Source organism: Perca flavescens, chromosome 7, assembly GCF_004354835.1.
Source record: "Perca flavescens isolate YP-PL-M2 chromosome 7, PFLA_1.0, whole genome shotgun sequence".
NCBI classification, from domain to species: domain Eukaryota; kingdom Metazoa; phylum Chordata; class Actinopteri; order Perciformes; family Percidae; genus Perca; species Perca flavescens.
Window position 1 is genome coordinate 307,751 of NC_041337.1, and position 14,267 is coordinate 322,017.

The 14,267-nt window shown below is 42.0% G+C and overlaps 1 protein-coding gene across 2 annotated transcripts in view; it reads right to left on the reverse strand.

The window, feature by feature from the left end:
* The window catches only part of LOC114559105 (DNA (cytosine-5)-methyltransferase 3B), a 49,212-nt gene that overhangs the window by 6,231 nt on the left and 28,714 nt on the right, over positions 1-14,267 (reverse strand). For both annotated transcript variants that reach the window (XM_028583555.1, XM_028583556.1), the window contains exons 4-16: positions 14,155-14,240; positions 13,936-14,073; positions 13,045-13,206; positions 11,172-11,330; positions 10,947-11,054; positions 10,292-10,433; positions 7,988-8,110; positions 7,493-7,537; positions 6,857-6,936; positions 4,914-5,026; positions 4,592-4,775; positions 3,268-3,352; positions 3,035-3,180 (exon numbers count right to left, since the gene is read on the reverse strand). In XM_028583555.1, coding sequence (XP_028439356.1) covers positions 3,035-3,180; positions 3,268-3,352; positions 4,592-4,775; positions 4,914-5,026; positions 6,857-6,936; positions 7,493-7,537; positions 7,988-8,110; positions 10,292-10,433; positions 10,947-11,054; positions 11,172-11,330; positions 13,045-13,206; positions 13,936-14,073; positions 14,155-14,240 — 1,571 coding nt within the window. The remainder of the gene's footprint in view (positions 1-3,034; positions 3,181-3,267; positions 3,353-4,591; positions 4,776-4,913; positions 5,027-6,856; positions 6,937-7,492; positions 7,538-7,987; positions 8,111-10,291; positions 10,434-10,946; positions 11,055-11,171; positions 11,331-13,044; positions 13,207-13,935; positions 14,074-14,154; positions 14,241-14,267) is intronic.

Genomic DNA, 14,267 nt, shown 5'->3' on the forward strand with positions numbered 1-14,267 from the left:
GTTTGCATGTGTTGTATGTCCTGTTCTCTTACATCAGGGACCATGTTGGAAAAAAGTGTTTTTCACTTTTACATGTTATCCCTTGGATCCCCTTGTTGTCTTTCTATATCCATAAAAATAAAAACCAAAACCAAAACCAAACATTAAAAACAGATCTTTTTTTACATATTCTATTGTAAATCTTATTTTTTCTTTATATTGTTTTTTATGCTTTGCACTGTTTATTGTTATGCACCAACTCAAAGTCAAATTCCTTGTATGTGCAAAGATACTAATAAACTGTTATTACCAAGTATTATTATAGTTAGTATTATTTTCTAATAGTTTTTTGAGTGTATGCTCTCAATAATCATTTGTAATGCCAAGAAGAGTAATAACAGTTATCACATATAAAAAGGATAGTATCTGACTTCAGTGAAGGTGTAAAGTACAGTAAAAAGTAATGTACAAAATGACCTAAACAATTTTCCATAATCCAAACAGGGGCTGATTCAGTTTCTGTTGAGTGACAAATTAATGAATCACCTCCTAATTTAATTTCTTTATTTAACCGGCAACAGGCACAAGACTGCTAATTTATCCCGCCGTCTAAACTCTGTAACCCCCCCCTCCCCCCTCCGAAACACAAGACTCCTTTTACAGGAGGACAATGAGGAAGGAGAGGAATGAAAGACATGGAGAAAAAGAAAGAAATAGGCATTAAGGAGCGAGCACACACACACACACACACACACACACACACACACACACACACACACACACACACACACACACACACACACACACACAACACATGACTAACAAGTGAAAGGGTGTTTGAGGGGATTTACGGAGGTTGAAGCTCTATGTTCACTGAACTGAAGCACGCCACTGCAGCTGCAAGCCTGGTGTGTGTGTGTGTGTGTGTGTGTGTGTGCGCGTGTGTTATAATATTATAATGCTAGAAAACACTACTACAATACTTTCTTTCTGAGAGTTATATTGATTCAACAAATTTGTTTAGGGGTTATACATTGTGTATATTGTGAATTGTATTAGCTGCGGTCTAGCTAGCTATCATCAACCCAACCCATGTGTATGTTCATAAACATGTTAGTAGACGGCTATGAATAAATACACATACGTATATGTATTTGCGTGTTTCATTTATATTGATGTTTATATGTTCTAAGATGTTCAGTTAGACTATAATACATTAGCATAAAAGTCAACTAACTGCATGCTAACGCTCACAACGGTATTAGTGTGCTCATACAGTATGTGTACTCACACTGTTTATGATAATTATTGGAGTTCTCAAATGGCAGTGTAACGTGGACCTATGTTTGAGTTACTGTCTCTAAAGCCCAGTTCAGACTAAAGATTTGCGACGAGACGAAACCGTTTTAGAACGTCGCAAAGAAAAGTTGCAGCAGTCTGAACCGGCCCGTCTCAGCTCGAGAAGTCAGCTGGTGTGGTCTCCAGAGGCTGGTTTTATAATGTAAGAGACGTCTCCTGTTTCTACAGCCCTAGCTGGTTTCTGGTTTTTAGACAGTCTCCCAAGCCAATAAAGAAGTCAGCTGGTGGAGTCTCCTGGTTTTGGAGACGTCTCCTGTTTCAACAACCTGAGGCTGGTTTTCCAGAGGCTGGTTTTATAATGTAAGAGACGTCTCCTGTTTTCAGCCAATAGAGCCAATGGTGGAGTCTTAGCTGGTGGTGAGAGTCTCCAGTCTCCAGAGGCTGGTTTATAATGTAAGAGATGTCTCCTGTTTCTACAGCCAATAGTTAGCTGGTGGAGTCTCCTGAGGCTGGTTTTAAGAGACGCTGGTGGAGTCTGGTGGAGGCTGGATTTCAACAGCCAATAAAGAAGTCAGCTGGTGGAGTCTCTAGAGGCTGGATGTCTCCTGTTTCTACAGCCAATAGAGAAGTCAGCTGGTGGAGTCTCTCCAGAGGCTGGTTTATAACGTAAGAGACGTCTCCTGGTGGAGTCTCCAGAGGCTGGTTTATAACGTAAGAGATGTCTCCTGTTTCTACAGCCAATAGAGAAGTTAGCTGGTGGAGTCTCAGAGGCTGGTGGATGTCTCCTGTTTCAGCAGAGGCTGGTTTAGAGGCTGGTTTATAACGTAAGAGAAGTCTCCTGTTTCTACAGCCAATAGAGAAGTCAGCTGGTAAAGTGAGCTTAAAACTATAGAAATAAAATGATCCATAATCTATTTTATTTTGATGTTACAAATAGCTGGTCGAAATGGCAGAGTTTTAGACGGAGCCCCAGAGAGCGTCCTAAAGCACGGTGACATTATAAGGTGAAGAGAGATAGGGAGAGACTGAAGAGAGGGAGCGTCCAGCGGCATTAGAACAGAGCCGTGAATCAGAGAAATAAAACGTGTTTTTGCCGATTCATCACTAGAAATGTAACTGTAGCGAGCATCTCAATATCACTAATGTTATCCACATTCATATTTAGATGCAACAGATGATATATCCAGCTACAAAAAAAAGACCTAAAAGTCAGAAGTTAGAATGGAAGTACAAAGAGGCGTTGTTATGGAGATGACACACCATCTCGTCTCATTGGTGTGAACCGGCATCTTTCAGAACGCTGCAGACCGACGCGTTGAAAGAAGATGCAACTTTCAACTCGTCTCGTCTGGAATCTTTGGTCTGAACTGGGCTTAACATTACAGCAGCAAGGAGGCTGTTGATTTAAGATGGAGCTGGGGTGTACGCTATTTGGTTATAACTAGCTAGCTGATTAAGTTAAAGTTATACTATTAGCATGTCCTAGCTTTGCTATTCCCTGCTCCCTATTAAGAAATATATATTTATATGAAGGTATGCAATGTTTCTTTTATAGAATTGGCTTTTATAAATGTATAATGGAACATGAATGTGTTAAAATAAAAAAATATTAACTGTATCTATCATATTGAATCGTATCTCAACGAATCCTACCAAATCAATTAAACATTGAATGAATTATTCCATATTAAAATGTATCGTCTTATAAGGAAGAGATGCACATCCCTACTGACACTCAAAACATTTTCTCTCTTACGTTTTTCTTAGTAATGTTCCTGACATCATGGACATACTGGATCTTTCCTTCATGTCTGACAACCCCCACTGAGATGGAGTCCTCGCACACCTCTGACGCCACGTACTGGTCCACCTTAAAACCCAGGTCCCTCAGAACCAGGTAGCCTGGAAACACAGAAACAGTTAGAATTACAACCTGCTGCGTTTTGGAGGAATGAAAGAGGAATCACTGTCTGTCTCGTGCGTCCTCACCAGTAGCAATGCCGTCAAACAGGGAGAGGACTCTGATTGGTCGTCTCTGCTCTGCAGGGACTGCTGGGTAAATCTTTGGTTTCTCCTGGAAGATAAACAGCAGAAGTTGCAACTTAATTATGACAAATATATTTCAGGCATCTAGGAGGCTCATTGTCATCATCTGTGCAGCTTGATTATCTATTGTGTCTGCTTTTGATCAAAAGATATTGTTTTCAGATGTTGAACTTGTTATTTTGGGTGGATGTCATTGTCAGACATATTGCTGGAAGACAGATAGAATGCTTTTATGATTCCCTTGAAACTGGAAAAGGGTCTGCCTCAGAAAAATGATCACAGCATAAAGTCTGCACTCGGAATTAACTTCTCATTTGCTTTGTCATTACCTTGCACGGCAGCTGGATTCTCACGATATCACGAGATCACACGAGAATCAAAGGATTACATATCACACGAAAACCCATCCGTCAGGCTTCAAATACTGAACTAGCAGCTCACTGAACCAATCAGTGTCTGGTAAGGAGCTACTAGGTGTGTGTGGCAGACATGGTAAGTCCTATTCACACGGGACTAGTATTACCAGGGACCACCCCCCCGCCTTTGTGTTGCGTGTGGCGCATTCACACAGGATAAGCAAAGTCTGAATTTCATTTGCATTTACTGACATTATCCCCCATATATGATGTCAAGGCGCACTCAAAAATGTAATTTATAACTGCCAACGCAGCCAATACAATCCAGAATCACAGACACAGGACTAATGCTGCGTTCCAGACACAATTTTTAGCACGTAAATTACGACTTCCAAGTCACGACTCACGACTTGGTAGCGTTCCAGGCAAAGTCACGACAAACCCTTCTAGCTAGCGTTAGCGTTAGCTATCACATGATCATGTGCCTGCCCTTTTCCAATTACAACTTCTCAGAAGGTTCTGTGTTAACAAACCATCCGGTTACCTCTTTCATACTCTTCTACAAACTGAAAGGCTCACAAAGCTAGTATTTCTGCAGGGTTCCTGTGCTGGATTTGGTTGTTCAGGTGTTGTTTTTATTTAGTTGACTTCCTGTATGCTGCTGGTGCGACCTGCCCCAGCTTGTTCTGGCTTTTACCCTTTTGGTCACAACAGCTTTACGACTGAAACCCAACTGTATTTCATTTTCATTCGCTGTGGCACAAAGAAGAGTAGAGAGATTAAAAGAAGAAAGATATGTAGCAGGCTTGTGACACTACAGTACAGCAATACTGGGGATACTAATATCCAGATAGCCCACACAGCTCATTAATCTTTTGCCAAATCTTTTGCAAAAATACAAAGTGACTCACAAACTCCTGTCCGTTGTCGTTGGCAAAAAACTCCTGCAGCTTGAGGCTCCAGTCATGGCGTTGCTTCAGGACGCCGTACTGCAGCAGCGGCTGGCACATGTAGCATCGCCACGGGTCCAGATGGCGAGCATTGTTAGACGCCCCGGGATCGACCAGGATGTCCAGACAGTCCACGCAGAAACACCTGGAGGGATGAGAGGAGGAGGTGAGCGGACAGAGAGGAGTTCATGTGTTGTAAGTACTGTTTCTTTACGTGTGTGTGTGTGTGTGTGTGTGTGTGTGTGTGTGTGTGTGTGTGTGTGTGTGTGTGTGTGTGTCAGACCTGCAGCAGTTGGCGTTGCCGCAGAGCAGAACCTCGCGACCTCCGCAGCAGACGGTGCAGTAGGACTGGTAACCGTCATCGTCGTACATGTAGGACATCTCCAGGTACACGTCCTGAACACACACACACACACACACACACACACACACACACACACCAGACATAATGACTACATGTAGACTGTTAAAAACAATTAAACACATTTTGATTCACAGATGGAGGTTTTATTGTCACTCTGCTAAAGTACAACATCACAATTTGTATAAACTCAGGGATCATGACACGTTTTTACATGTTCAGGTGCAACTACCAAGTGCTCAATGTGCAAACATCTGAAGATTAGAAGTCTTTTAGGACATTTTGACTTCTTCAGTGTTTGTATAGCCTTTTAAGAGTAACTTTCAAGCACTTTCAAGGTACCTAAACCAAAAATATCAACTCTTGAAGCCTTTATCATCACATCTAGGGATTTAGTTATTTAAAACATTAAAGGAACACGCCGACTTATTGGGAATTTAGCTTATTCACCGTAACCCCCAGAGTAAGACAAGTCCATACATACCCTTCTCATCTCCATGCGTGCTGTAATGCTGTCTGACGCCCCTAGCATTAGCTTAGCCCAGCACAGATCCTGCAGGTAACTGGTTCCAACTAGCCTACAGCTCCAAATTGTGACAAAAGTGACAAAATAACGCCAACATGTTCCTATTTACATGTTGTGATTTATAGAGTCACAGCGTGTACAAAAAACAACGTAACATGAGACACAGCCGTCTTCTAACTGTAAACAAATCGGGAACTATATTCTCAGACAGGCTTGCTGCGAGCATATCACTCCGCCCAAGTACTATATTCTTCCGCCTGAGAATATAGTTCCCGGTTTGTTTACAGTTAGAAGATGGCTGTGTCTCACGTTACGTTGTTTTTTGTACACGCTGGGACTCTACAAATCACAACATGTAAATAGGAACATGTTGGCGTTATTTTGTCACTTATTCGGAGCAGTAGGATTACTGGAACCATTCACCTGATGTTCTGTGCTGGCCTGATGCTGCTGGAGCCGTCAGACAGCATTACAGCACACACAGAGATGAGAAGGATATGTATCGACTTGTCTAACTCTGGGGGTTACAGTGAATAAGCTAAATTCCCAATAAGTCGGCGTGTTCCTTTAAGAGATAATACAGGTCCAAGGCACTCTTCGAGCAAAAAGTTCAAAAGCCGTTATTTAGATGGCTATTTCATATTGAAATTGTTAGTACGTTAAAATAGAGCTGAGTAACAAAGCAGTAAAGCTACACAAACATCCTTCCTCAGCATCTTCACCTGCTGTATTTTAACGAAGAGTGCTTTGGACCTTTCTTCTTTTTTAAAGTCAAGCTATTTATTATATTAGAATATTCAAATTCAAGCATATTCCTTTTTTGGGGGCATTTTCAGCCTTTATTTTGACAGGACAGCAGAAGACATGAAAGGGGAGAGAGAGGGGGAATGACATGCAGCAAAGGGCTGCAGGTCGGAGTCTAACCCGGGTCCCCTGCATTGAGGATATCTCTATATATGGGCACCTGCTCTACCAACTGAGCAATCCGGGTGCCCAAATTCAAGCATATTCCTGAATCAAAATATAACGGTTCAAATTAATGCAAACTTTCAAGACTTTGTACAAGCCTTGCCTGTTAAAGCGAGAAACCTCAAATATGTCTGTATTTCATTTACAGTAAGTGTCCTGTTAGCAGAGCCCTGGAACTGGAGCACCTACATTATCACTTCTACTGGTAACACCTGAGTGTTTCAACATGTGTGCCAAGACCCCTAGAATGCACCCCAAACATTACCAACATGGGCAGGGTGCGCCACCTTCACGTAACACGTAATAATTCAATGAGACGAGCTGCTGATTCGGAAAAAAAATAATAAATTGTTTTTTGTTTTTGCTCTACCTTGCATGTTTGGCACAGGCCTCCTTCAAAGAGCGGGTGAAAGGTTGCTGCTCTCATCTTTCCACAAGAGAGACAGAACTCTACCAAAACACACACACACACACACACACACACACACACACACACACACACACACACACACAAAATCAATCAACAGTAGAAAAAGTGAATGACAAGTGAAATGACACTTGCGCTGTGCGTGATCACAGAAGGCTTGTATCATGTGGATGTGCCGACAGTGTTGTTGTCATTACTTAGAGTTCCTCATGGGGGGGGACAGAAACTACATATTATAGTTTTAATGTCAGTAATCCACGTGGCAAATTTCATGGTAATATCTATTAGTTACATTTTCACCCTATTTAACTGTAAAATCTTCAAAATGTCTAAATTTTACAATTGATATCTTTAAAGACCCTTTCATTTCTCCTTTTCAGCTCAAGCAGCTTTGTTTCTGCTAGCCATCCACAACATTACTGCTGCGTGGCTTCCTGATTCCACCAACCAGGGAGCTGCACGTCAAAACAAATAGTGCCGTTAAAAGGAATTTGCGTTATCTCGTTGTTATGGTCTTCATTTTGACAGCCTAGTAAATATTCAGTCACACAGAAACACCCAACGTGAAAGAGTCTTTACCTTCTATACTTCTTTTATTCTTCAGAACTTCATTCACCATTTGTTCTGAGAGGAAAAGAAGGACAATGTTAAAAAGCATTCAAACACAATCACGTTTTCAATGTGCAGGCAAACTCAAATGAATGCCCTCTTCTATATTACACTACAAATACAAGTTGATAAAAAAAATAAAATTAATAACCTAAGAAACATATGCTAAAAACAAATACCAAACTTAATTTTTGTATCATAGTTGCTTTTCATACCTCCATACTGAGAACAAGTCAAATGCTCACTGAAGCAAAAACACTCTGACAAATTACATTTTACTACTTAAAAAAAAAGATTATAGCACAAAATTAAATATGACTGTTATAATTTATAACAGAATAAAACAGAACTCTCAGATAAAAACAACAACACAAAGATCACATACCACATGATAAAAACAAACTCAGAGAGCATATTTCCATATATGATATGATAAATACAGCATTGGGAGATGGGTATATGTACCTCTGCTGTAGGTCTCCTCGGGGGCGGCCTTGCTCTTGCAGAGGCTGACTTTGGGCCGCTTGGCACTGGGGAAATACTCTGGCAGGGACACATCGAGGACCTGGTGGTCCAGAGGGTTACTGTCTGCAGGGAGACACAAACACATGCTGACTTGATTCTGGATCCTTGCTGAATGATGAACAGTATATCACTAGGGTTGGCTATCCTTTCCTTTCCAGTGAAAATGAGCTAAAAGGATACTTTTAACACCGTCGGTGCCTGAACGGTGCCTTAAAGGACAAATCCAGCGCGAAATGACCCTGGGGGTTAATAACACACGGGTACCGAGTGGACCGTTCTCTGGGATATGTTTTCATGCTAATCCAATGTGACCAACGTGTCTCTGGACGGAGACCAGTGAAGGATATTAGAAGCACTTTTCTGGTGATCTCTTGCTTTACTGCGCAGCCTCCAACTGACAGAGACAACGTAGATGTGACGTGAGCAACGTGTCTGAAAGTGTGAAGTCTTCTGGTAGCTGTGCCAAGAGAAATCTCAATCATTCCCAATCTTACAGAGACGGAGAGCGTAGGTATATTTAAGGAGATAACATGGGTACAGGCTAATTATTGCTAACTAAAATGCTAGTTAACATTAGTAATTAATCCTAAACAGCTCAAGACCCAATCGTTAGCCTATTTTTACAAAACCGTCTGCTACGGAGCCATAACGTGAGGTACAAGGTAATGGAGCCTTTTATACATTGTCGTGTTTCTTTAGAAATAAACAACGGACAAATAGAGTCTTTAAACGCTTCAGATGTAAAGTTATTCACTGTCAAGTGGCGCCAAAATGAATGCTAGTCAGTGGAATGCTAACGGGAGGTGATGGCCAGGTAGCAACAAAATGGCGCCATAGGAGGTTTGAGTTCTGAAGCGAAGAAAAAAGAAATCTCTACTTCTACACCACTACCAAGGCACAAAATAGCACCACACTTCCACGGTAGCATAATGAGGGTCCCTACATGTAAACACAAGCATTGTTTTCCCGTCAAGCTAATTAGCGGTTTGCGATAAAACTGGTCACATTAGATTAGCATGAAAACATATGGGTACATGTGTGTTATTAACCCCTAGGTTCATTTTGCGTCTGATTTTTCCTTTAACTGATTCTTCTAAAAAAGAGCCCAAAACGACAGTCAGTGACATTAATTAACGCTTGTTTATTGCTACGGCCATATGGTTTAAATTTAAATAATTTATTTAAAATGTAAGAACAATAACTCCTTTCACCAGTCAATTGCTGTTAAATAACGAAAGACCTCTAGATGGCTGAAGGGAACTTTACAACAACAGCTTCAGTTTCTCGTGGTCCAATTGAATGCACCGTTAAGTCCCATCGTTTCTCTGACGCCAGCTGCTAGCTAACGGTGGGCTAACGTTACCTGCTGCCATATGTCGTATTAACTAGCGTCAGCTGCAGCGATGCTTCTGTTGCCTTTAACGTTTATATTAATGTTTCGGAGCACCAGAAGTAGGGCTGAACCATGAATCCTTTTCAAATCCAAATCCAGATTTTAAAGAATGCCAAAAGCTAATCGTGAAGACCGCGATGAATCGAATGTGAATTATTTCAATGAATGTTTGCTATAACATTTGGTTTAATATTTTTAATTCCTCTTTTTATTATTATAGTTATAGTTATCTTTTTTCATAAGATAAATGCTGGAATAATGTTACATATCACAGATTTTTTTACACAAATGTCCATTTTCAGTTGTTTTTCATTTATTTTGTATAACTTTATTTAACATGACGGTAGAAGGTGCCTTATGTAGATGCAGCTGTTGAACTGAGGCAGATCAGACATTTCAGTTTACATACTGATATTTTTTATTGGAATTATTTTTTATTATTATAACTTTAGCTTTTGTGATAAATGTTCTGTTTAACTGTTCAATGTTCCATGTTTTCTAAAAGAAAAACACATATTGCTGGCAGTTCATATCTATATTCTTATCCCTGCAGAAGAATATAGAGCAGGTTTGATGGTGTCTCATGTTTTAATGCTCCATGATATGTTTGATCTGTTACACAGTGAAGATTGAACTTTGGCTTAATTTTTAAGAAAAAAAATGGCAAATGGAATCATAATCCCAATATCTGGCAGAAAAATCACAATTTGATTGTTTTACCCCAAATGGTTCAGCCCTAACCAAAGGGCAGCGCAGGCATTTAAATGGCACCAAAATGAGGCACCAAAATCTGTGTTGTCATGTATATTATCATGAATATGTATGTTATATAAGACTGCTGGCTTGCTCACCGGCAGTGTGCGTAGGTTTGAGTCCCTCCTCTCCTTTGGGCAGGAAGCCGCCATTGGCCCAGTCCAGCATGGGCTTGACCTGGTCGTCTAGATTGTCGGACTCACAGGGAGGAAACTTCTTCTCTGCCCGGATGCTGGCCATCTGTAATGACCCCATGTGAGACAATGTGGGACAAAGAGACAAGATGTAAAATCCACAAAGTTTTAGATGAAACTAAGTATTCAGATCCTGGGGGATCTGAACCCCCTAACCATACCCCTTCATCGCATAAAATTGCATAAATATCCCGCATATTCCATTGCATTTTTTAAGAAAACGTGCTGCATAATCAAGGATTTTTGCCCGCAACAATCACAAAAAACCTCTAAGATTTTTCTGGAAAGACTGATCTCTGTGGGGATGCTTTCCATAATGTTGTCAGACACTTAGAATAATAACCTGAGTCTGTCAGCAGCAACAACAGAACTTTTAGTGGACTCTAACTGCTGCTGAATATTAGTCCTGTAGGGTTACATTACACAGGTATAATGTCTCAGAAGTATGTAGCTACATATACATACAGAAGACATGGTTAGAGCATAGCCATGATGTTAAAAGTTGAATCTTTGCGCTACTTTAGCGTCCGATGTGAAGCCATTAGGTCACAGTGCTTACCTCCAGTGCTTGGAAGATGGCCCTGCGGTACGATGCCAGCTTGGTGTACGAAGCCTGGCTGAAGAACTTGGGGAAGGCGGTGATGGAGTCCAATTTGTCTGCAGAAACCTGGAGAGAGAAAACACCGTGGCATCAAACAAAGCATGACATGTACAACTAGTGTTTGATTTCCCTCTCCCTCCCTCTTTCAGCCCGTCTGTTTTCTCTTCTTCCTTCCTTCCTCACCTCAGAGAACTTGCCGTCTCCGAACCACTGCAGCCACCTCATGCCGTGGCTGGCCTGTCGTTTGCCGGTGGCGCGCCATGTCACCACGATGCCGGGCCACCAGGAGAAGCCCTTGATTTTCCCCCACACCAGCTTGCCGATGCCAAAACCCTTGTTGTCCTGGATGGAGAAGAGGATCGGGTCACGACAAGAACTTTGGGTTACGCTTTACTTGAAGGTATCTACATAAGAGTGACATGACACTGTGCATGACACATGAAGCCTAACCCTAACCATAACTTGTCATGACAAAAACCGAATGACACTTACTAAAAGAAGCATTATGTCATAAACGTTTATGACTTGTTTATAATGTTTACGACACGTTTATGACAGTGTCATGTCACTCTTATGTAGATACCTTCAAGTAAAGTGTAACCCAAAGTTCTTTGGCATTCATTCTCTGTATGTTACAAAGAGTTTAACAACAATGATAGCAATCAGAGAGCACCCCTACAGGGTTAGTAGTAAACAGCTGTTAAAATAGATTTGATTTTTAACACACTTGTAGTGGATCGGTGCTTGGTTATAGGCCGATACACAACTTCAGGTATCAGGAAGAAAAAAAGGGTATAATGTAATCTCTACATAAAAGTGGCGTCTTTATTTTTTCTCCTTATATTTGCTAGGGGACTGCGCTGCTTAGAGTTCCTTGTGTGTAGCCTTACACTTTCCAAAGAAACACAATCAGTTTGTCACGGTAAGCCATGTTTTCCATTTATGCTTGCCGTCCTGCACCTGGAACGCTTGGAGGTCGAAAGTTGGGACATTTTAACTGGGAATTTCTAACTCCGACTCTAACTGGAAGGCAGCATAAATGTCCCGATATATAAAGCATCACAAACATAAACTGACTGTAATCAGTCTACACCTGTCTGAAAATCCATTGTAGTCTGACTTCCTCATTTGCTCAGGTGCTTCTTGTATTTCTACTGCTTACCTACGTCCCTGAAAATTCCATCATTGACGCATTTTTTTTTCCTTCTTGCCTTCTTTATTTCTCTTGAAATGTATGTGTGTTGCTAGTTTATGAGCAGGTGGGATTTCTGTGCTTGCAAACAAATCCCAGTTAAGCCCAGGCTATGTGATCCTTCAGTCCACCTTCAGAGAGAAAACCCATCAGGCTTTGTGATGGAGTCTGGATAGGATACTACGCCCCACTGAGTTCTGCCTGGATCGAGCAAAAACACACTGGGACGCATCAACATACACACAAAAAAAGCATGAGTACTGTGAGACGGCATGCACGCAGACATGAGACATGCAGGAGGAGGACATTCAGATCTGTATGAGCATGAAAACACACACACTAAAATCAAACTATTGATACAGAGCAAACACAGACCTGTGTGTATGTGTGTGTGTGTGTGTGTGTGTGTGTGTGTGTGTGTGTGTGTGTGTGTGTGGCCATCTGCACTAACACAAGGCCAGGTGGAGGAGGCTCTGTGGTCTGGGAAAGGAGTTACCCTGCTCCTCTTTCTCTCGCTGCCAAACCTCCACTTCTCCTTTTAAAATGTGTTCGGCACAGCTGGTTCTCTCCTACTTCTCTCTTTCTCTTTTCTTATCCATAACCCTTATATATTTCTGTAGGCTCTGTAAGATGACTGTATGGTCAAGCGAAAAACAAATATATTTAGTACCATGTTTGATGTAGATTGGTTGAAATGTACAGGAAAATTGAACTTAGCTGAAAATCTGATAGGACCGAGCATATACTGATAGACTTTCCCTTGTTCGAGGAGTGTAGGAAAACTCCTCGAACCAAATAATGTTATCCGATTCTCTCCCCTCCATCCTTCCTCCCCCAAACACACATCTCTCTCACACGTCTTACATTGTACTCCGGCTGGATCTCGGAGCTAGAGGAGGTGCTGATGCTCTGGGCCGAGTCCTTGGAGTCTTGTTCCATCAGCTCCAGACGGGGGGCCTCGGGGACCCCGCCGGACACGGCCACAGCCACGGCCACAGCCACCCGAGGAGCACCACCACCACCACACTGACAGAGAGAGAGAGAGAGAGAGATAAAGAGGGAGGTTTATTAGACTCACATGAATATTTGTGTGAGAGCAAAAAAGAGAGAAAGATCTTTTTAGATCTCATCATCCCTCCTTCATACTGATGTTAACTGTACAGAATGTCTCTTCACCTCAGGACAGGCTGTTACAAATCAAATCTCACACACACACACACACACACACACACACACACACACACACACACACACACACTGTATTATATTTGGTAAATCAGAATTAGCAGGGCTCCAGACTAACTTTTTTCACTAGGAGCACAGTGGCCCCCAACTGAAAATTTTAGAGACGCTATCTGCGTGAAGTTTTGAAAAACTGTAACCACTTTATCGGCATTTCCGTGACTAACTGTGACTTCAACAAAACTGCAGAGTAGTTTGCTCCGTCCGCACTTCTGCGTGTGTGTGCGTGTGTGTGTATGTGTGTGTGTGTGTGTGTGTGTGTGTGTGTATGTGTGTGTGTGTGTCGGAGCTCCGCTCTCTGTCATATGCAGAGAGGAGGACAGATAAGCTTGCGCTTACGAGCTCTCAGGTACCGAAAGAAGGGGGCAAATTTACTGGTCGCACACTCTCAAATTTTGGTCGCAACATGCGACCATTTGGTCGCAGTCTGGAGCCCTGATTAGGCCTGAAGAAAGAGATTCCAATAAGGAAGCAGAAGCAGGGAGAATAATGAGTTGATTCCAAAGTGTTTACCAGTAACATGCTGTGCTCCTGTTTGCGGCTCTGTCTGCGAGGTTTGTTGTGTGTGTGTGGCGTCAGACCGGCCTGGAAGATGGTTCTGGGTCGAGGCGTCTGTCTCAAACTCAACTGAGACGCTCCTGAAGTCTTGTCCTGGAAACAGAAAAACACACACTCAGTGGATTTATGTACACAAATTCCCCGAAATCAAGCGTGTCATGTTTGTGTTCATACCTCGCTGTAGGAGTCCCAGGTAGCTTCCTCTTCCTCTGACCTCTTCCTGCTCCTCTTCCTGCTCCCCCCTGAACACTGGTTACCATCTGAGAAGAGTCAGCAGGAGATCAACA